Source organism: Capricornis sumatraensis, chromosome 1 (genome assembly GCF_032405125.1).
Source record: "Capricornis sumatraensis isolate serow.1 chromosome 1, serow.2, whole genome shotgun sequence".
Taxonomy (NCBI): domain Eukaryota; kingdom Metazoa; phylum Chordata; class Mammalia; order Artiodactyla; family Bovidae; genus Capricornis; species Capricornis sumatraensis.
This window is the reverse complement of record NC_091069.1, coordinates 60,323,563-60,346,881: the sequence shown is the minus strand read 5'-3', so window position 1 is coordinate 60,346,881 and position 23,319 is coordinate 60,323,563. Positions and strand designations below refer to the sequence as shown.

Genomic DNA, 23,319 nt, shown 5'->3' with positions numbered 1-23,319 from the left:
TTGCAGTGGCTTCTCTTGCTGTGTAGCACAAAACTCTAGTTCTAGGGCTTTCGGGCTTCAGTGGTCGTGGCACATGGGCTTAGTTGCCCCATGGCATGTGAGATCTTCCCAGACCAGGGATTGAACCCGTGTTCCTGCACTGGCGAGATTCTAAACCACTGGTCCACTGGGGAAGTCCCTTTAATATTCTTTTTACTGGAGATGACTGCTGCTGCTGCTGCTGCTGCTGCTAAGTCGCTTCAGTCGTGTCCAACTCTGTGCGACCCCATAGACGGCAGCCCACCAGGCTCCACCCTCTCTGGGATCTGGAGATGACTAGTGGATCCAAAAGGAAGGGCATCAGTGTGTGGGGCTTGCTTATGAAAGAAGCAAAGAGATATACACAGACACAGCAGATCGCATGACCCTGCTAAAGGCTGTGTCCTCCCTCTATTATCTGAGTCCCACTTTTTAACGGTTTCTTGAACACACCTTAGGGTTTTGGACTTTATGTTTCCAAGAAAGGACATGGCAAGGAGAAAGAGGTTGTGGGTGCTTTCAAAAGCTGCATAGCCCTGGCCCCAGCTTGCCCCAGGCCTTTCTATCATCACCCAACCAGGACTCTCTCACCTTCATGTCTTCACTTTGACTTATTGCTTCTCAAACACCTGTCTTGTCAGACCAGGTTCAGTAGGAACAGTCTTCCTAAGATTACTAAAAGAGTAAACTTGGCAACTGGGGGTTTCATATTAACCGTAAAAACCAGCCCACTCAGATCTCTTCAAAATACTGTGTCTTTTGAATGGACCAAAGTCTCCTTGTCAGTTATGGTGAAATGTTTTCTTTGCCTCATTACAGTGATAATTTCCTCTTTTGGCTAATTGTCATGGCTTGCCTTATGTAACTTTATTTATTTTAATATTTGTTTATTTATTTTTGGATGCATTGTGTCTTCCTTGCAGCGCGGGGGCTTCTCTCTAGTTGTGGTGTGGAGGCTCAGTTGCCCCACAGCATGTGAGATCTTAGTTCCCCGACCAGGCATCAAACCTGCATCCCCTGCATTGCAAGGCAGCTTCTTAACCACTGGCTCACCAGGGAAGTTTGTAACCTCGTTCCTCTGTTTTTAGAAACTACCTCCTTGCTCTGTTTCCTCCCAAAATAGTCAAGGTGTGGGCATGATAAAAAGAACATGGAGAAGCTTTTGATAACTTGAATAAAATAGTGTGTTTTTTTTTGACTTTGCAGAAGCTGGGTCTTGGTGGATCATCAGTTTAATATCTACCTCTATAGAGAGGGTGTCCTTCGGACTGCTTCAGAACCATATCATATGGATAATTTCCAAGATAAAACCTGCCACTTGACCAATCACTGCATTCAGAAGGAGTACTCAAAGAACTATGGGAAGTATGAAGAAGGGAACGAAATGTTCTTTGAGGCATTCAATCAGTACCTAACAAGTGCTTTGAACATCACCCTGGAAAGTAGTATCTTACTACAAATCAAACATATAATAAGGTAACCTAATCCTGTCTCTTTTGGTTAAGTGTGTCTTGAAGGAGCTTTGGGAGTTTGTGCCTCTCAAGGAATTGTTCCATTTTAATTGTCTAATTTAAGGAAAAAAATTATTTGTTATATCCCTTTATTATCCTTTTAATATCTATATGATCTGTAGTGATGAAGCTTTTTAAAATCCTTATGCTTAATCCTTCGATTACTTTATATGGGTAATTTATATCTTCTCTCTTTCACTTGGGCAGGTTGGTTAGAGGCTTATCAGTTTTATTAATCTCTTCTAAAAGTCAGCATTTGGCTTTATAGATTTTGTCTGCCATTTTTGTTTTCAATTTCCTCATGTTCTTGATTATTTTTATTCTTCTGCTTTTGAGGGGTTTGTTTTCCTCTTCTTTTTCTAGTTTCCCTAAAGTAAAAGGTCAGATCACTGATTTGAGATATTTTTTTTTACATATAAGCCATTAATGCCATCAGCTTTCCTATAAGAACTCGTTAGCTGCATCCCACAGATTTTGCTGTCATGTTTTTGTTTTCATTTTATTAAAATACTTTCTAGTTTCCTGTGACTTCATCTTTGACTTATGTGTTATTTAGCAATTTTTGCTGAATTTCCAAATATTTGGGATTCTCAAGGAATTTTCATTTCATTGTGGTCAGAGAACAAACTTTGTATGGTTTTGAATTTGTTAAAGTTTGTTTCATGGTCCAGAATATGGTCTATCTTTACTTATTTAAATTTTTTTCTTAATATGGTCCATCTTAGTGAATGTTCCACATGTACTAAAAATAATGTTTATTCTGCTGTAGTTGAGCAGGGTGTTCTATAAATGCCCATTAGGTGAAGGCAGTTGGTAGTGTCATTCAAGTCTTTTGTATTCTTGCTGATTTTCTGTTCTACTTGTTCTGTCCATTATTGAGAGGTAAAACTTTGGAAGTCTCCAAGTATAATTGTGGACCTGTCTATGTCTCCTTTTCCTTTTATTTGTTTTTTGCTTTGTATATTTTGAAGATCTGTTTTCAGGTGCATATACATTCAGAGTTGTTATTTCTTTGGGAAGAATTGACCTCGTTATCATTATGTAGTTCCTGTCTTTATCTCTGGTAATTTTTCTTATTTTGAAGTCTATTTTGCCTGATATTAGTATAGTCACTCCAGCTTTCTTTTGATTAATAATTTGTATGTTTTCACCCCTTTACTCCTCCTCTCTACTGTATAATTAAAATGGGCTTCTGATAGACATATCGTTGGCTTTTGTTTTGTTTTGCTTTTAATCCAGTGTATCATCTGGTTTTCAGTCGTTGTGTTTGTACCATTCTCATTCTAAGTAACTACTGGCTTGATGAAATTTACATCCACTGTGTTATCATTCATTGTCCATTTGTCCCCTCTTTTTTTTTTTTTTTTTTTTTCATTTCCTTGTTTCTTGCCTTCTTCTGAATTGTTTGAACTATTTTAGAGTTCTGTTGAGTATTTGGCTATATCTCTTTGTATTTTTGTTTGTTTTAATGGTTACTCCAGGGATTATGATATACATAAACCTAATATGTAATAGATTATCTTGTTGGATTAAAAAAAAGACCAAACTGTATCCTGTTTACAAGAAACCCACTTTACATACAAAGGAGGGAAACACTCTTTTACATTTACCCAGATGTTTGCTCTTTCCTTTGCTCTTGCTTCAGCACTAAAATTCCAAGTTTCATGTCCCTTCAGACTTCAGGATTTCTTTTAGAGCAGTTCTGCTGGTGATAAGTCCTCTCGATTTTCCATCGTCTTAGAATGTCTTGGTTTCTCCTTATTCCTGAAGGATTTTATCACTCAGTTCAGTTCAGTCGCTCAGTCATGTCCAACTCTTTGCGACCCCATGAATCGCAGCACGCCAGGCCTTCCTGTCCATCACCAACTCCCGGAGTTCACTCAGACTCACATCCATCGAGTCCGTGATGCCATCCAGCCATCTCATCCTCGGTCGTCCCCTTCTCCTCCTGCCCCCAATCCCTCCCAGCATCAGAGTCTTCCAATGAGTCAACTCTTTGCATGAGGTGGCCAAAGTATTGGAGTTTCAGCCTTAGCATCAGTCCTTCCAATGAACACCCAGGACTGATCTCCTTTAGAATGGACTGGTTGGATCTCATAATGTCACGCAAAAAATTACGAACTGGCCCTATTCATATAAATTGAAAAACAAGCAAAGCTAAGTAATACATTATTTGGAGAAATGTACATATATGGTAAAAATCTAGTGAATTTTAAGTTATGCATACATTCATCTAATCATAATGCAAATCAGGATATAAAATATTTACGACATCCTAAAAGATACCCTTGAACTCCCTCAAAATATATACTCTCTGCCAGAGATAGCCACTCTGACTTTTATCACCATAGATCCTTTTTGCTTGTTCTTAAACTTAATATAAGTGGAATTATACTGCAGTTCTTGCTTTGGGTTCCGATTTTTTCAATATTGTTTCTGTGTCATATTCCATTGTGTGAGTGGTCCATGGTTTATCCTTTCTGGAGTTGATGGACCTCTGGGTTTTCTCTCATATTTTAGACCTGTAACCACTCTGAATTGTTTTATGTCAAGTGTCGTGTTTTTCTGGAAATACATCCTGTTGACCCAGGCTCACTTGTACATGTGACTGTCCCTTCCCCACCACGTTTTGGTGTCCCTTCCTGTTGTAAATCAGGTGGTCATTTATGCGAGAGTCTGTTCCTGGGATCTCTGTTCTGTTCTGTTCTGTGTCTGTGTATCTGCCCTGTCGCTGCCACCCTGTCATGATGACTGAACCTTTTTCCTTAATGTGTTCTTATACTGGGCTTCCCTGATGGCTCAGTGGTAAAGAATCTGCCTGCCAACTCAGGAGATGCGTGAGGTTTAATCCCTGGGTTGGGAATATCCCCTGGAGAAAGAAATGGCAACCCACTCCAGTATTCTTGCCTGGAGAATCCCTATGGACAGAGGAACCTGGCAGGCTACAGTCCATGGGGTCACAAAGTGTCAGACACGACTGAGCAACTAAACAATAAAAATAACAACATTCTTACATAGAGTCCAACAGAATAATTACAAGGCTCAGAGTTCCATTTCTTCAGGGATTATACGTGCTTAGAATTCTGACACCAGACAAATCAAATATACTGAAGAAAGAATTCCTATTTTAGGCAGAAGATGTATTTGATATTTGCTATCCCCCTCCTTCCCATTGTTCTGTGCCACTCAGACAGTGTTCCTACTCAAGAGCTATAAAAGCTCCTCCTGAATCTTATGTTCTTTTTTTTCTCCCCCAGCTAACTTCCCCCAGACTTCCTACTCCAGCTAAAAAAAAAATTAGATACACTATATTTAAAAAAAATTCTTCTAAAGTGATTTATTAACTTGAACTCCCAACAAATAAAAAATATTTTGTTTTGATTTGGTTCTGACTTCTGATTTTTCCTATAAGTGCTGGAGTGTAATGTTTCTTTTGCTTTTTATTCTTTATCCTTTAGTATTGTTTTTGTATTTAAGAAAAATTTTTAAATGTAATAAACTTTTTATCATGAGAACCCATTAAATTTTAAATTTTTTCTTAATTATAATATTGTAAAGAACATTTAATTACAGAAGTCAAGGGTATTCTCTCATAGAGATGAAATACAGAAACTGCAGAATACAGAAGCCCCAGTTCTTCTTTAAAGTCATAAGCCAAAACCTACTTATAAGACACATCTTTTTGCTTCTACATATACAGCTGAGTAGGACAGCTTTCTCTGATATCCTTAGAGTCATCCTGACATACTGTGTTCACTAAGATAAATATTTTTCCCCAACATCCAGTTGAGAGAAAAATCAGGAAAGAGTTTTATAAAATAAAAGTGACTTGGAGGTTAGAGGTGAATAGGAGAAGAAATTTTATTCCAACTGGTTCTTAAATAGCTGTCAAAATGATTTTTAAAGGTTTGAACACATCTATAGAAAGCTTTTCCCCTTCGTAGAAAAAAAGAAGGAAACTGATGATTTTGGGTGGGGGACTGTTGGAGGGAGGTTGGGGAAGCAAGACCGTGATTCCAAGTTCACAGAAGCCTCAATTCTCTTGTTGTTTATTATTTATTTTAAGATTTTTACTTATTTTTGGCTGTGCTGAATCTTCTTTGCTGGGTGGACTTTTCTCTAGCTGCGGTTGCAGGGGCTACTCTTCACTGAAGCACCAGGCTTCTCATTGTGGTGGCCTCTCATTGCAGAGCATGCTCGATAGTTGTGGTACACCGGCATGGTTGCCCTGCAGCATGTGGGGTCTTCCCAGCTCAGGAGTTGAACCCGTGTCCCATGCATTGGCAAGCAGATTCTTAACTACTGTACCACCAGGGAAGCCCCAGTTCTTCTTTAAAGTCATAAGCCAAAACCTACTTATAAGACACATCTTTTTCCTTCTAAATATACAGCTTGCATAGGAGAACTATCTCTGATATTCTTAGAGTCATCCTGACATACTGTGTTTACTGAAATAAATATTTTGCCCCAATATCCAATTGAGGGAAAAACCAGGGAAGAGTTTTATAAAATAGAAATGGCATAGACTTTCTGGGATGTTGTACTGGATAAGAGTTCTTTCTCATTCATAAGTAATAGATTTATGACTATCCAAAATTAATGATAAATTAATAAAATATACTTGTTCACTAGTAACAGCATTCATTAGATGCCTCCCAGCTTCCAGGAGGTATGACAAGTTCTTTAGGTAGTTATATCACTGAACCATCTCAGCACTGGGAATATGTGTTATTTTTACCCCAATTTCACAGACAATGACATCAACACTTGGCTTAAAGAGGTTAAAAAATTTGTCTGAGATTCTGGCTTCGGCAGCATGACCTCAGGCTTCATGTACTGTTTCATCATGGTTTCTAAGATTCACTTTCAACTTTACCTTGTCACTAAAATCCTCTAATTTTTGCAAACAGTAGTTGACCTTAATACAGTCCCATATTTCAATATCTTGTTTCAGCATATAAGGCTTTTAGTTAAAAGCAACAAAGTGGAGCTTGTGAAAGAAATGAATGAGATCAGCCTTCTCCTTGCAAATTCTGTGTCACAAAATGGTGGGCCATTTTTTTTAATATGGCAACAATATATAGAAGTGTTTTGTTTATTATCAGCAGATGTGATAGCAGCCCACCCGTTGGAGGAACCCACACTTAAAGGAACTGTGATGACTCAGCGCTTGCTGGGAAAGCAGCCAATACTTGTCAGAATAAGAGTGATGGCAGAGTTTTCTAACAAATAAGTTGCATCTCCTTGAATAATCTATTGGTAATACATTTAAAAGAGAGAATTAAGCCAAGGCCAGTTTTCATTGGCACACTGGATGTAAAATCATCCAAGCACCCCTCCCCTGGTCTTGCTGCCCAGACCACCCCATCCTCAGCAAGCTCTTCCCTGTGCCCTGTAGGAGCTGCCTCATGAGCATAGAGCCCGCTATCAGCACCAAGCACCTCCCTTACCAGAGCTTCCAGCTCTTCGGCTTTGACTTCATGGTGGACGAGGAGCTGAAGGTCTGGCTCATCGAAGTCAACGGCGCCCCTGCTTGTGCTCAGTAAGTCTGAACACCACTGGGGGGTTTTTTGTGTGTGCGTGTTTTTATTGGGCTATAGTTACTTTACAATGTTGTGTTGATTTCTGCTGTACAACGAAATGAATCAGCTACATGGGTAATATATCCCCTCCCTCTTGACTCTCCCTCCCACCGCCTCATCCCACCCCTCTAGGTCATCACAGAGCACCCAGCTGAGCTCACTGTGCTATACAGCAGCTTCCCGCTAGCTAGCGGTTTTACACTTGATAGTGTATATATGTATCAGTCCTAATCTTCCAGTTTGTCCCACCCTCCCCTCCCCTCGTGTGTCCACGTGTTCACTCTCTACATCTGCATGTCTGTTTCTACCCTGCAAATAGATTTGTCTGTTCCACTTTTCTAGATTCCACATATATGCATTAATATGTGGTATTTGTTTTTCTCTTTCTGACTTCACTCTGTATGACAGACTCTAGGTCCATCCATGTCTCTACAAATGACCCAATGTCATTCCTTTTTATGGCTGAGTAATATAGTCCACTGTATACGTACCACATCTTCTTATTCATTCATCTGTTGATAGACATCTAGGTTGCGTCCATGTCCTGGCCATTGTAAATAGTGGTTCAGTGAACATTGGTATGCCTGTGTCTTTTTGAATGAGATATCACCTCACACGGGTTAGAATGGCCATCATCAAAAAATATATAAACAATAAGTGCTGGGGAGGGTGTGGAGGAAAGGGAATCCTGTAGCACTATTGTTTGGAATGTAAATTAGCCAGAATGGAGAACAGTATGAAGGTTCCTTAAAAAACTAAAAATGGAACTACCGCCACTGGATTTTAACAAGTGGGAATTTGGTTCCACAGGTGGGGTAGTCTGTCTTGACACGGGGTGAGCTCCCATTTCCGGGGTGTCTAAGAATGCTTGCTAAGTCCTTCAGCATGTCCAACTCTTTTCAACCCCATGGAGCCCACTAGGCTCCTCTGCCCATGGGATTCTCCAGGGGATCTTCCCAAACCAGGAATCGAACGCATGTCTCTTGGGTCTCCTGCATTGGCAGGTGGGTTCTTTACCGCTAGCACCACCTGGGAAGCGCATTACTGGGTCTTCTAGCACAGACCCTTTCAATGATGTCAAGGAGGATGTACCAGCGATGGTAGTGCTTTGGTTGGACCCTGGCCAGCAGGGGGCCTTGTCGAGTCATTCCCTTTTCCATCTCCTTCCCATATGAACTGAGCATTTAGCCTGTGCTGAGGTGGGTGGTGGATGCCGTGAAAGTTCCAAACGAAGCCAGTAGTAGCAGCCAAGACCCTCTTGTGTGGCAAGGTGATGGGTCAGCTGGTCCCATGAGCGGGGGAGATAGTGATGAGCAAGCATTTCAGGGGCTCCCTGGACAGGAGGTGGTCTGAGAAGGTGCCATGGACATGGTGAAGCTGGGTTGGAAGAGGAGAGAGTCACCTGTGCCAAGGGGAAAGGGAGCCAGCCTCCAGCCGCACCTTGCTCTGGGCCAGGCTCTAGGGCAGATGTGCAGATGAGCAGACCCTGCCCTCAGGGAGCTTCCACTCCTCCTGGGAGGAGTCTGGCTGCAGCATGGCGTGAGTGTTGTGGGGTAAGAAAAGGTGAGGGTATAGGTGAGTTGGAGTTTACCTATGGGAAACCTTCCATGTATGGGAGTCATTCGCACTTCATCCTCAAAGGTTGCAGCTTCATCCGTGCCTGCAGCTAACGGTACTTGTTAGGTCCCTGTCACCTGCCTGGCCCCGGATTGGGCTCTGGGTCTCAGCCTTTGTACCGAGAGACCTAGGTCCACCCTTTGTAGAGGGAGACTGGGAAGGATCAAGGACAAGACAAATATAGATGACAGACTGGGATACACGCTGTCATAGAGTGAAAGATGTTAGAAGATAATAAAATTGAGCACAAGGTCCCCTTGGGAGGTGATGCTTGGGACTGAGATCTGAAGGAGGAGGAGAGTGAGGGAGGCTGGGGTGGAGGGGTATGGAACCTTTCACATTCTCCCTTCATCACGTCCTTAGGGGTGCCTGCCTTCTCCTGTCCTTCCTGTCAGCTGTACGTCCCTCCTTGTGCTCTGACGCAGTCCCCTCCCTCCAGGCAGGAGGGCAGGATGAGGATGCTGTGCTCAGCTACCTTCTCCCTCTTTGCTGAATACTTCCCACCAGCATGTGGTACCCAGCAGATTTCCCCAGTGATTACAAAGAACCCTCCTGGACTGCCCTGGTGGTCCAGTGGTTAAGACTCCATGCGTCTCATACAGAGGGCACAAGCTCAGTCCCTAGTCAGGGAACTAAGATCCCACATGACCGCTGTGCAGTGAGGCCAAAAGGAAAAAAAAAGGCCCTCCTCTGATGCCCTGTTCTGCTCCACTGACCACTTCCTCCCTGCTCCCTTCACAGCCACACATTTTTTTTTGGCCACTCTGCATGGTGTGTGGGATCTTATTAGTTTTCCGACTCAGGATCGAACCTGCACCCCTTGCACTAGAAGCACAGTCTTAACCTTAATCCTTAATCCTTAAGTCTTAACCTTAATCCTGGACCACCAGGGAAATGCCCACAGCCACACATCTGGAGAAGCCACATCTGCACACACTGTCTCCTCTTCCTCAGTCCCCATCCACACTGTGGTCCGCTCCAGGCTGCCTTCCATCCACTTTCACAGAAACTGCCCTTTCCAGGTCTCCAGCCAAGCCCATCTTGCACTCCTGGATTTTAAAGCCAGCCAATTACATTGTATCCCTGAGTCCCAGGCCAGTATCTGCACCTGTCTTCCCGGCATCCTGCGAGGAGCTGTGTGGATGTCCAGTGGGCGTCCCACCCCAGAGCTGCCCATCTCAGTGAATGTCCAGCTCCCCTCTTTTGGGGTCCTGAGCCAGAAACCCAACTAAGACCCAGCCTCCCCCTTTCCATGACCCCCAAGGTTCTGTCCATCAGGCCTGGTCAATTCTGCCTCCAGCTTTGGCTCAAGGGTTGGCGTCTAGTCTCTGGATAGGAAGGTGGATCTCCCTCTTTTATTCATGTAAGGATTGAAGGCTAGAGAGGGCAGAGAAACAGCAATTTCTCAGTTCACTTGGAGTGATGAGTAATATCCTTGACCTCTTTTTCCGTTAGTGGCATCCACACACTGGCGAAGGCTCACTTGCTTGCTGAGATGCTCTGCAGGATCTGGTCATGCTGGAGCCTGACAGAGGCCTCTAGTGAAAAGCCACTGGGCATCAGGGTTTGTTGTCTTCTCTGGGCTGCATCTCGCTAGCGCCTCAAAGCTACTTCCCATCTGCTGGATCCCCTTTGCTCAGAGTCCTGATGAGAGCAGTGGGGTCTAGCAGAAGAGCGGGGTTTTGAGAAACATGTAAAAATGAGCATCCTTAAAGAGTCCACTGGAGGAGGGAGCTGGACACTGCCCAGTCAATTATTGTATGAATTATTTTGAGTTACAGTTGCTGTCATAGAAAAGAAACAGATTCTATCTTCTAGAAGAAGTGAAGTGAAAGTGTTAGTTACTCAGTCATATCCGACTCTGCGACCCCATGTACTGTAGCTTTCCAGGCTCCTCTGTCCATGGGATTCTCCAGGGAGGAGTACTAGAGTGGGGAGCCAATCACTTCTCCAGGGGACCTTCCTGACCCAGCAATTGAACCCAGGTCTTCTGCATTGCAGGTGGATTCTATACCACTGAGCCACAAGGGAAGCTCGTCTATCTTTTAGGTGCATAATTTTGAGAAGGGAGAGCTCTTGAAATGGGGGGCTTATTATGAGGTGGCTTGGAAAGCCCCTAGGGACCCAGGCCACACCATGAGATGGATGGGTCCTGTTCTTACGCTGAAGGAAGTAAACTTTTTTTTTTTAATACAACAATGATATATGATTTTTCCTGATTTTTTTTTTTTTTTTTTTTTGGCCATGCCTCAAGGCATGGAGGATCTTAGTTCCCCAACTATGGATCAAACCTGTGCCCTCTGCATTGGAAGGGAAAGTCTTAACCACTGGACCATCAGGGAAGCCCATGAAGGAAATAAACTTTCAAATGCCTTTATCCTTGCTTCCTAAAGGACAAATGGGAAGGGAGTTGATGGAGATGATGATACGATGGTGTAGTCAAAGGAAAGCCTTTATTCAGGAGGCATGGTTTCATTGTTGTGCAGATGTTAAAACAGGACTTACTTATCTTGCTGTATGAACATAGCAGGATGTTCAAAGACCCATACTTGCTTGTATATTGGGTGCTTCCTGTGCCAGAAATAGTGGAGTTGTTAGTTGACTTGACGAGGTTGAAGCTATGTCCTCTCCGCCCACCCCCAGCATCCCTTTCAGAAAAGCTTTCCCAAGGTGACTAACGACATGCTTCATGGAACACCAAACACTGTCTGTTTCAATGGCTCTGGCTCTTGGTGACGTGCCAAGACCCAAGACTCCTAAGACCCAAGCTACCACCCCTCCCGCGCGGGCCTCCTGATCATTGTCCCTTCAGAAGGGGAAGGTTGAGTGGTGTAGCCTAGACCCTGGGGCTTGATCCATGTAGACAGAAGAAGCAGGGGCTGAGGGGCTGGGGGGAGGGGAGATAGGAAAGAGCAGACATCTCGCAGGAGAAACGAAGGTCAGCCGGTAGTTAGGGCTTACCAAGACAGACAAGAGAAGCATGGCTTTGCCCGAGCTCTCTTCCCAGAGGGCCTTACAAAAGGTTAGGACATAGCAATTCCAGCCTCAAGGGCAGTAGAAGGGGATGAGGGTGGGAGAATAGCAGAGATTTGCCGCTGGATCAGGAGGGACCGCAATTCGGTTGTGAAGATTCCCCACCTGGTGGAGATTGGGAGATAGCATCTTCTGGAAGTCAGGACAGTGAAGACCTCTGTTCCTCCAGGTTGGGCTGGCCTAGACTCCGGCCACCTGTATCCCAGCAGTCCTGAGCAAGTTAGGCACATAGCAAATAGGCACATCTGGCCCAGAGCATCGTCTCAGATGTGGGTTTTCTCTTTGAACCACATGTCTCTGGTTTTTCCCTTTGTTGACATGAGTGTGTGCTAAGTCGCTTCAGTCATGTCCAACTCTTTGCAACCCCATGGACTGTAGCCCAACAGGCTCCTCTGTCCATGGGGTTCTCCAGGCAAGAATACTGGAGTGGGTTGCCATGCCCTCCTCCAGGGGATCTTCCTGACCCAGGGATCAAACCTGAATCTCTTACATCTCCTACATTGGCAGGCAGGTTCTTCATCACTAGCGCCACCTGGGAAGCCCTCCCTGTGTTGGAGCCAGTCCTAAAAGAGCTCGCCTCATACACTGCTGTGTGAAGCAGACAAAAGTCCTGTAGGGAACAAGGGGGTGTGGACTTTGAGGGCCTCCTTATAGCTCTGGATGGGAGGTTTTCCTCCTTGGCTTTGGTGGTTCCTTGGCCTCTGGCTGAAGTCCAGGTGCCAGCATGTGGCGTCAGGCCCCACCTTGTCCCCTGCCTCACACTGCAGTGGTCTCCTTTCCCAGATTTCCTGAGTTCTCTGCTTGGTGGTGCCCCTCCCTATATTTGCATGGCCCTTCCTCTCTCTCACCCTCCTCTCTTTCTCCCTCCCCTCCTTTGTCTCTGTATCTCACCCTCATTCTTTTTTATTTATTATTTTTAATTGTTATTGGAGTATAGTTGCTTTACAACAAAGTGAATCAGCTGTACAACAGAGTGAATCAGCTATGGAAGTGTTTGTCACTTGGTCCTGTCCGACTCTGTGACCCCATGGACTGTAGTCCATCAGGCTCCTTTGTCCATGGGATTCTTCAGGCAAGAATACTGGAGGGGGTAGCCATTCCTTTCTTCAGGGGAATCTTCCCAACCCAGGGATTGAACCTGGGTCTCCTGCATTGCAGGCAGATTCTTTACCATCTGAGCCACCAGGGAAGTCCACGAATCAACTATACTTATACATATATGCCCTCTTCTTTAGATTGCCTTCCCATTTAGCTCACCACAGAGCACCGAGTAGAGTCCCTTATGCTATGCAGTAAGTTCTCATTAGTTATCTATTTTATATAAATGCATAGTGTATGTGCATCAACCCCAATCTCTCAGTTCATCCCACCCACCCCTTCCCGCTTTGATGTCCATACATTTGTTTCTACGTCTGTGTCTCTGTTTCTGCTTTGCAAATGAGAGGACTTGTAAAGAAGTGTGGTGTGTGTATACAGTGGAACACTACTCAGCCCTAAAAAGGAACAGAATTTTATCATTTGTAGAGACATGGATGGAATCAGAGAATGTCATACAGAGTGAAGGCAGTCAGAAACAGAAATATTGTATATTAACATGTATATGTGGCCTCTAGAAAAATGGTACTGATGATCTTACCACCCTCGTTCTCTGTGTCTGACTCCCCTCTCCTTCCTCCTCTTTTCTGCCCTGTCATCCATTCTCTGTCCGTTGTCACTCATTCTCCAGGTCTCAGATGAGCTATTACTCTGAGGAGTCTTCCTTAAAGGCCCCTCAACCACAGCACGTGGGTGCTTTCCTTGGGGAGAGCCTGTGTCTCCATGTGTACCCCCCACAGACAGGCAAGATGGCCCTGTTCTCTTTGGAATTGCCTGTCTCCCCTGCAGTTAGTTAGAGCAGGCGTTGCCTTGTCTGTTCACCTGCAAGACCTTCCAGAAATATCCATTAAGTGGATGCTTTATCTTCATGCAGTAGTACTTCCTACAGTATTTGTATGGACAGTTGGCACGTGTCTTATAAATACCAGGTGGAATTTTGGGGCAGATCCTGGTGAAAGAGCTTCCTAGGTGGTGCAGTGGTAAAGAATCCACCTGCCAATGCAGAGAAACCAGAGACTCGGGTTCAATCTCTGGGTCAGGAAGATCCCCTGGAGAATGAAATGGCAACCCACTCCAGTATTCTTGCCTGGGAAATCCCATGGACAGAGGAGCCTGGTTGGCTATAGTCCATGGAGTTGGAAGAGAGTTGGATAGGACCTAGCAACTAAACAATCCTGATTTAAAAAAAAAAAAAAAAACACCTTTGATTTTCTCCTGCACTTTGATGTGCATCCTCAATAACAGATCTCCAAACCTGTTTCAGGAAGCTTTATGCAGAGCTGTGCCAGGGCATCGTGGACATAGCCATTGCCAGCGTCTTCCCACCCCCGGATGCGGAGCAGCAGCCCCCCCAGCCGGCCACCTTCATCAAGCTGTGACCCAGGGAGGTGCGCAGAGATGCCTCAGAAGAAGCACGTGAGGGGGCCCTGCCCCAGGGGAAGGAGATGTGTCTGAATTGCTGTCAAGCGCAACTCGGAGAGACGTGCTGGGAGAAAACAAAGGAGCTTCCCCCAGGAGTGATTGGTTGCCCAGAGGTCCCCAGGTGAAGCTCTCGGCCCTGCTACGGAAATTGGAAAACTGCAGCACATTTCTCAGACGGGAGAGCCAGATATTCTTCTAAGGGGCAAAAACAGGGATGTACTTACTTTACTTCTCATTCTTTGAAAAGATCTGAATTATATCCTAAGGCAGCGCTCTGAGCAGCAGGGCTTCTCCTGCCCAGGGGTGGCAGCCGTCAGACCTGGTTGGTGACTGTCCACTGCTGCGTTAGTGCCTTAGCTCTGTGCCCAGCTGCGGCCTCCGGTCTGGGGTGGGGACGGGATGTGAGAGCTCTCAGGAGGTGGCCAATGAGTCCCCCCAGCTCGTCCCGGTCACTCCCCCAACCGTCTGGACACGTGCTCACCATCTGTCCCTGGGGCCTGGCTGTGCAGGCGCCGCCTCGCCGCCAGAGGGCGTGCTCACCCCGATCCTGATGGTGTCTGGCCGGTCACCAGTCAGGGCTGGCGTGGACTGGGCGCCGAACGCTGCTCTCAGTCTGCTCTCTGCATGTTTTAGAAACCAAGCAGCAAAGTTTGCTGTGAACCCATAAGCATTCAATAAGCATGAGAGAGGAAAAAACACGATGTCTTGCTTTACTTAATAGCTGGGTGTGTGTGGGTGGTGGGATGGGTCTTTGAAATATGACGATGGTGATTCTCAAATCTCCTTGTTTTAACCAGAATTCTACATGCCCTTTGGACAGGTTCCCTTTTGTTCATTTTTCGGAGGATTTAACTTTTGTTAGAAAGCCCTCCAGGAGAGTAGAATTCCCCTCACCCTACCCCACCCCAGGGGGCTCCTCCCCATTTTGTTTTTCTTGCTCTTTATACACCTTTTTTAGGAGTTGGAAGGTTAGGTTTTGTTCCAGGGAAGATTTTTCGTCTCCTTGTTCCTCTCAACGTCCGGGAGAGCCTGTGGATCAGTGTATGTCTCGCCCAAAAGGGAGAATCTCTTGAAATGGAAAAGGTGTGGTTTCGGAGCGGCACATGGCACCCTGTCAATCAGCAAACGTTAGCAGTGTCCCCTTAGGTGTAGTTTCTACTACCCACGGCATGGATGAATATTCTACAGACTTTCCGGGAGGCCACCTCACTAGCAAGAAGGAGCCCCCACATGCCACTTATGTCCAGTGTGAGCTGAGTGCACAATGCATGGGAATCCCCGCAGACCCACTGAACAGGCATGCACCCTCCACCCCAGGACCCTGGGCCTGGGGGTGGGGATAGGTGCCATCCTTCTCTCTGGCACAGGTGCCCTCCCTTATTCATCTCCATTTGTCATCAGAAAAGAGTTCTGCAGCCGGGAGAGACTTTTTTACAAAGCAAAGAAAAAGCAGCTTCAAATATGATGAGATGTGGGAGCTGATGGTAAAAAAAGGAATGATGGAAATGATTTCATGGATGCACCAGTGGGTGTGGGATGTGAAAGTATTGTGTCTCAGTGAAGTGGAGGAAGGCCCAGCCGGCTGGGCTCACCCGGCAGTTTAGAATTAAAAAATAAACATGCCAGAGGTTACCCAGAATGTATAGATGATGAAGTTTGCATCCAGAGCAAAATAAAACAAGTGTTACTGAAATCCTAGAGGCCCAGAGCAGCTGATGGGTTAGTGTTTGGGGAGATTCTGAGTAGACTGTGGGCAGGTGCGCACCCATGGAAAAAGTGTAGGGTTCTGGGGCTTGGGAAGTCTGTGTGGGCCAGTGATGGGAAAAGTAGGGAGGTTTCGGGGACTTCCCTGGCTGTTCAGTGGTTAAGACCCCACACTTGCACTAGAGGGGGCACCGGTTCAATCCCTGGTTGGGGAACTAAGGTCCTGCATGCTGCCCAGAGTGGCCAAAAAACAAGAGGGAAAAAAAAGCGGGGAGAATTTTGTAGTCCCGTCACAAGCAAATGCAGATTTGTAATGATCTTTTGGACCTAAATTACAGGGACATTTGAGAATTTTCCAGTGTCTTTTACAGTGGCACAACGAAGAATCCAGGTGTTAGGAAGTCTGTGGATTTTGATGGGTTTTCTAAGAAAACAGAATTGATAGCAATATATGTGAGGGAAGAAAGGCTTTAAAGAGGAAGTTATGCTTCATTCCTCATGTGGTTTCAAATAAGTATCTGTTTTGTGCATTTATGTCTGATCAGGGAGAGCAGCTGGCACAGAACTCTTCCATATCCTTCAGTGGTATCTGTGGCACAGATGGTCATGCCTCGCCCCCGTCAGTCTTCATCCGTGTAGTCTGTGTTCATGTCGCCAGTTGCTAGGGAAGGAGGTGGTGGTGGTGTTTGGAGATGTTGATTTCAGTCTCAACTCATTGGCTGCACAGCATCAGAAAAACCCCTGAACCTCTGTGCCTTAGTTTCTTATCTTGTGGAAGAACTTGTTGCCTGATCCAGGGACTACCTCAAGGGCATTCAGTGAGAACACAGATTAGGAAGCCTGGAGAGCCCTGAGGACCGAGGTTCTCAATGCAGATAATTTGCTGGAGTCACTGGGGAAGCTTTAAAGAATGTTGGTGTCCACACCTCCCTCCTCATGGCCCCTGGCCCATTAGGCCTGAACCTCAGGCGTCAGATGCATTGAGATGCCTCGAACCACTGCTGGAGAAGGAAGGACAGATAACATTATTACCTTGGAAGAATCCAATAAGGGTTAGAGATTTTCTTTAAATTCCTTTTGGAAGGCCAGGCATTTCTTTAAGGATGATCGGATGCTGACGTGATATACAGCATATTCCATCCAAACAAGTTCTCTCTGCTCCCCGTCATAGCCTTTGGAAACTCAGCCGTGCTTTCATATACTTAAATCTGCTTTCATCTACTTTGTGAAGCCTTGTTGTCAAATGTAACCAGATATGAATTTATAAATCTGCTAAATATGTGTTAGGGTTACAAATGAATTATTGAGAGGAAAGCCCTTCTGTCTCACTGGACTCCTGTGATGACTGTAAACTCTGTTTCCCCAGGACATGAAAGTGCCTCAGTGTCTGTCTGATAAAGTGGAGCAGGTGCTGGTGGACTTAACCAGCTAATGTGGTGTTTCAGGAGCGCCTCAGGGTGATGGTCCCAGACTCAGGATGTCTGGTTGTGCCAGAAACAGACGGACCCACGAGCTGTGGTAACACTACGAAGGGTGTTTCCATTAAAGTGGAGGTTGTGTCAAGCAGGGGTGCGTCCAGCCTTGCCATGGGTCGTGGGGACTCTACCAGAGAAGACAACGTGCTGGAGAGGGTCCCCGCAGCACTAGTGGGTGCCGTGGAGAAAACTGTCTCTGCTCCTGGACACAGAATCTGTACCTAAGAGGAAATGACTTTTGAAACAAGGCAATTCTATGAATGTTTGAATGCCTGGAGCATTAAAGGAATTGTATTCAAGTGTTTTTGTCCCCTTTGGTTCTCTCATCTTACTGTGGGTGTTGACTGTCCTCCGATATGCCTGGTTATTGGAATCTGTGATTCTGTTAAACTAGAGGCAGGCAGACTTTTTCTATAAAGGGCTAGGTAGAAAATATTCTAGGCTTTGCAAGCCCAACTAGGTCTCTCTTGCATATTCTTCTTTATTTTTCCTTAACTCTTAAAAAATATTAAGAAAACAAAACTTAGCTCACGGGCCATGCAAAAATAAGCACACACATGGCCATTGTTTGTTGACCTAAGAACGTTGGTATGTAAGCCAATAGACTTGTCCTTTAAAACTGTGAGCTGCTCCAGGATGATGCACTGAGCAATTTCAGCTACCAAAATCGAGTCCATCATGTTTTACATGACATGTGTATTATCTGAATCATGCTGCAGATTGTGTGCTTTAAAGTGAGGCTCCTTCTCCAACTAGCCAGAAGTTCAGGAAGTCCTTAAGACTTTACTAAGGCCATATAAATACCAGCAGGCATATCCTAGCGGCTTCCCTTGTAGCTCAGTTGGTAAAGAATCTGCCTGCAATGCAAGAGACCTGGGTTTGATTCCTGGGTCAGGAAGATCCCCCAGAGAAGGGAATGGCAACCCACTCCAGTATTCTTACCTGAAGAATCCCATGGACAGAGGAGCCTGGCAGGCTACAGTCCATGGGGTCGTTAAGAGTCGAACACAATTTAGCGACTAAACCATCACCACATCAGTACCTGCTGGTCTCACCTCAGACCCTAGAAAGGGCTTCACTTATGTAAACTGTAATTAAACTTGTAACTTGTGGACAAACCATCCAACTGAGGCTGGATGCTTTGAACTCCTTTCCCGTGTATAGTTGGCCTGCCTTGCATAGCAGCTTCCACACCAGAAACCTTGGCTTAAACATCCCACTCCAAACAGGTTTCTGATGTGACATAACACATACCCACTGGATTCAGTGGGGACTGCATGGGTAGGATGCAGAGATCAGCAGACAGGCATGGACCCAGGCAGGCAGCTACTTATAATTCTGAGAGTGGACAGGTTCAAAGAACTTTTAGAGTCTGGTCCCATTTGCTGTTAGTAGCTGCCCCCTCCCCTTAAGCTGATATTCTCCCATGGCCTAAAACTTCCAGTAATATTTTAAAGAGGTTTTCCCCAAAGCATCCCTAAAGACAAAAGAAAATGAGTCCCTGTCCATGGGATACTTGCTGGCACAACTTCAAGATTGCTACAATCAAAATTCGTTTTCAAAATTCACAGGTGAAGACATCAGGGGGAATAGTGGAGTAAGACCCTCTGAAAATCCCATCTTGCATAAAACAATGAGAACAGTGGCAAATTAGCCAAAAGCTTGCAACAATCCAGGAAGCATTTATTAAAGAAAAATGTTTACATATTGATAAGAACAGCAAGTTTGGTGATGTTTTAACTTGCCCCATTTTCATCTCCTTTATATCATCTCTGTGATATCATCTTTATATCATCTCTGTGATAGCCTTGGAAACTAAGAGCCTCAGAGTCTTGGTGAAACCCAGCAGCCTAGCAGCCATTAGAGGGTACAGAATGGTGCTGGAGCTCACCCAAAGCTCCATCCCTAATGAGGTGTTCTTATTTGGCCTGACTGGCAGTTTCATGTAAGTCCTCATCTTAGAGTTTATTTTATTTGACCCGTCTTAGAGTGTGCCCACTGTGAGCAGCCTATCCCTGGGTGCATTTTGTTAAAAAATAATCAGCAACAACTGTTTAACACCTCAACTTGCTGAGATGGTTTTAGCAGCTGGAAGAACAAAAAACTTAGAAGGGAAAGATGGGGAATGAGATGTTCATAAGTTTTGAAAAGCTTCAGTATATTCCTAAAAATACAAGTGTAGGCTGTGTATGTGCCCAGAGGAGAACTGAATTCCCTCAGCCTTCACCTCTGTCTGACTAGGAGGATATTCACAAGCAGGAAGTGAAGACTAAGGCAGGGATGTAAACTGCTTGCCTGAGCATGAAGGCATACCTTTCACACAGACACAAACATACACACACAGTCCTGTGCCAAAGACTGGGAGACGTACTTGTTCCAAGTGTTTAAGGAAATCTCTGTAGAATCATTAGTTGACCACTAAGCTGATAGAGCAGACCCTTCAGTGGCCATACATCAAAAAATACAGGCTTGACAGAACTAGTTCAGGAAAGTCACTAAAAAAACAACAATAAACCCTGAGGAGGGAAGAGTGGTTTTCCAACATTGCCCCATAGTATTATCAACGTTTTCATCACAAGTTATGGGACATGCAAAGAAAAAGAAAGCATGCCCCGCAGAGGGAACAGTCCATAGGAATCATCCCTGAAGACGCGCAGGCATGGAACTTAACTACAGAAACACTTTAATTCAGCTGTTTAAAATATGTTTAAAGAAATAAAAGAGAATGGTGCGTCACCAAAGATACAATATCATTAAAGAAATAGAAATTGTTTTCTGAATAAAGCAAAGTAGAAATTTTGGCATTGGAAAGTATGATAAAGCAAATGAAAAATTTAATAGAGGTGTTCAAAAGCAGGTTTGAGCTGGCAAAAGAAGAGGAATCAGTGAATCTGAATTCAGTTGAGATCATCTAGTCTGAGGAATAGAAAGAAAAAAGAATGAGGGAAAATGAACAGGCTCCAGAAATATATATGTACAGCAACATAGACATAATAGGAATCCTAACACGTACTAGAAGAAGTAGTCAAAAACTTTCCCTCTGATGAAAACCACTAAAACGCATTCAAGAGGTTCAGTGAACTCTAAATAGAATAGATTCAAAGAGATCCACCCCAAGACACATTAACCACTAAGAAAATGACTTTAATATATAGTAAAAAGGGACATGGGAACTAAAATATTACACTGTGCCACTTAGTCACTCAGTTGTGTCCGCCTCTTTGTGACCCCTATGGACTGTAGCCTGCCAGGCTCCTCTGTCCATGGGGATTCTCCAGGGAAGAATACTGGAATGGGTTGCCATGCCCTCCTCCAGGGTATCTTCCCAACCCAGGGATTGAACCCAGGTCTCCCGCATTGCAGACGGATTCTTTACCATCTGAGCCACCAGAGAAGCCCTGGTGGAAAATATTACACTAGAAAATATTTAACAAAAGAAAAGGCAGTAATGAAGGAATGGGGGGAGGTAGGAGGCATATACAAAGCAAATAGCAAAATGTAGACATAAATTCCTATCTTATCAGTAATTTCACTAAATGCAAATGGATTAAAGACTCCAATCAAAAGGTAGAGACTGGCAAAATGGATAAAAAACCAAAACAACCACAATCCAACTCTATGCTATCTACAAGAGACGGTCTTTAGATTCAAAGACACAAGAGGTGAAGGTATGAGAAAAAATATACCATCAAACAGTAACTCAGAGAGCGCTTAGATGGCCAAACAAATATTAGATAAAATAGGCTTTAAGAAAAAAATTGTCACTACAGGCAAAGGACATTTTACAATAATAAAAAGATGAGTCCATCAGGAGATACAACAATTATAAACACATCCACCTAACAAAAGAGTCCCAAGATACATGAGGCAAAAAATGGCAGAACTGGACAGAAATAGACATTCAATAACAATAGTTGGAATTTTCAATCTCCCATTTTGAATAATGTCTAGAAGATCAACAATGATATAAAAAACCATATAAACTAGCCAGATCTAACAAGTATCTATAGAACACTCTACCCAACTATATATTTAATATATTTGTATAGCAAATATACATTTTTTCAAGTACAGATGGAACATTCTCAGGAATAAACCATATGGTACACCATAAAGCCTCAATGAATTATGAAATCATACTACATATGTTCTCTGACCACAATGAAATAAAACTAGAAACCATTGACAAATCTGGGAAAATCACAAATCTATGAATATTAAAAAACTCAGTCATAAATAGCCAATGGATTGAAGAAATAAGTCACAAGGGAAATTAGCACTTTGAGATAAATGAAAATGAAAACATACCAAAACTTCTGGGATGCAGTTAAAGCCATGCCTAAAGGAAATTTTATATCTTTAAAAGACTATTTTTAAGAAAGATCTCAAATCAATAACCTAACCTCCCACCTTAAGAAATTAGAAGAGTAATCTAAATTCAAAGAAAGTAGAAAGATAGAAAGAAACAATAAAGGTGTGTGGAAATAAATGAATTAGAGAATAGAAAAACAATAGATAAAATCAATGAGTCCAAAAGTTGGCACTTCAAAGAAGATCAACAAAATTGAGAAACCTTTAGCTAGACTGGTGAAGAAAAAATATAAAGAACTCAGATTACTAAAATAAGGAATGAGACAGGGATATTACTACAAATAAAAAGGATTATAGGGGAATCCTATAAACAACTGTAGGCCAGCAAATTAGATGCCATGGGCATATTCCTAGAAAGACATTTAAACTGATGAAACTGACTCAAGAAGATAAATGCTGAATAAACCTAAAAAGAGACTGAAAAATGGACCAAGTATCTAAACAGACATTTCTCCAAAGAAAATATACAAATGGTAACACATGAAAATGTGCTCAATATCACGTCATTAGAGAAATACAGAAATCACGAATAGATACTGCCTCACGTGTACTTCAGTTCAATCGCTCAGTCGTGTCCGACTCTTTGCGACCCCATGAATCACAGCACTCCAGGCCTCCCTGTCCACGTACTTAGGTGGATATAATTTTTAAAACACAGAGGGTAAATACTGGTGAAGACAGGATAAAGTAAAACCCTCATACATTGCTAGTGGGAAATTAAAATTGTACAGCTGCTTTTGGAAAAAACTGGCAGTACCTCAAAAAGTTAGTTACCATATGTCCCATAAATAGCTGTAGCACCCAAGAGAATTGAAAACATATGTCTGTACAAAAACTTGTGCATGGATGTTTCTAGCAGCATTACTCCCAACAGTCAAAGGCAGAAACAATCCAAATGTCCATCAACAGGTGAACAGATTAACAAAATGGGTCTCCATACAATGGGTTCTTAATCAGCTGTGAAAAGAATGAAGAACTAAATATGCTGAGACATGGATGAAACTTGAAAGCAGTGGAGAGACAGGAATGATGATCAACCTTTTTAAGATCCGTGTTCTAAAGGGGACAAGAAAGAGATCAGTGAGCTGTTTTCTAACAGCTTTTCCAGCAAGTTTGTATGCTGATGGAAATGGTTGCACCTGTCATAATCCCCTCATTCTCCTACCTTCCTGACCAAGAGAGAGGGAATAGAGGAAGAGAGTTTTTCCTAAAAGTAGCAGTCGCTGTAAAGGAAGAGAAGGCAGAATTTAGGTCACAACTGCACACATCTTGGGAGATTTGATGGTGTAAACATAAGAAAGAAACAGAGGATAATTTTTAAAATTGATACAGGAATGAGAATTACCACCTGACCTAGGTAAAGGTGGAATTGCGTCAGGTGGACATTTCTCTAAGCGGTGAATGGATTTATTATCTTAATTGTGATGACAGCTTCATCACGGAAGCCCAGGAGGTATATACCTAGGTCAAAACTTACCAGCGCGTACCCTT

General features: G+C 43.8%; 1 protein-coding gene across 1 annotated transcript in view; it reads left to right on the top strand.

The window, feature by feature from the left end:
- Nucleotides 1–17,691, top strand: part of TTL (tubulin tyrosine ligase) — a 35,930-nt gene extending 18,239 nt beyond the window's left edge. The window contains exons 5-7 of the mRNA XM_068972144.1: nt 1,225–1,494; nt 6,928–7,071; nt 14,121–17,691. Coding sequence (XP_068828245.1) covers nt 1,225–1,494; nt 6,928–7,071; nt 14,121–14,235 — 529 coding nt within the window. The 3' untranslated portion in view covers nt 14,236–17,691. The remainder of the gene's footprint in view (nt 1–1,224; nt 1,495–6,927; nt 7,072–14,120) is intronic.
- Nucleotides 17,692–23,319: the final 5,628 nt, after the last annotated feature.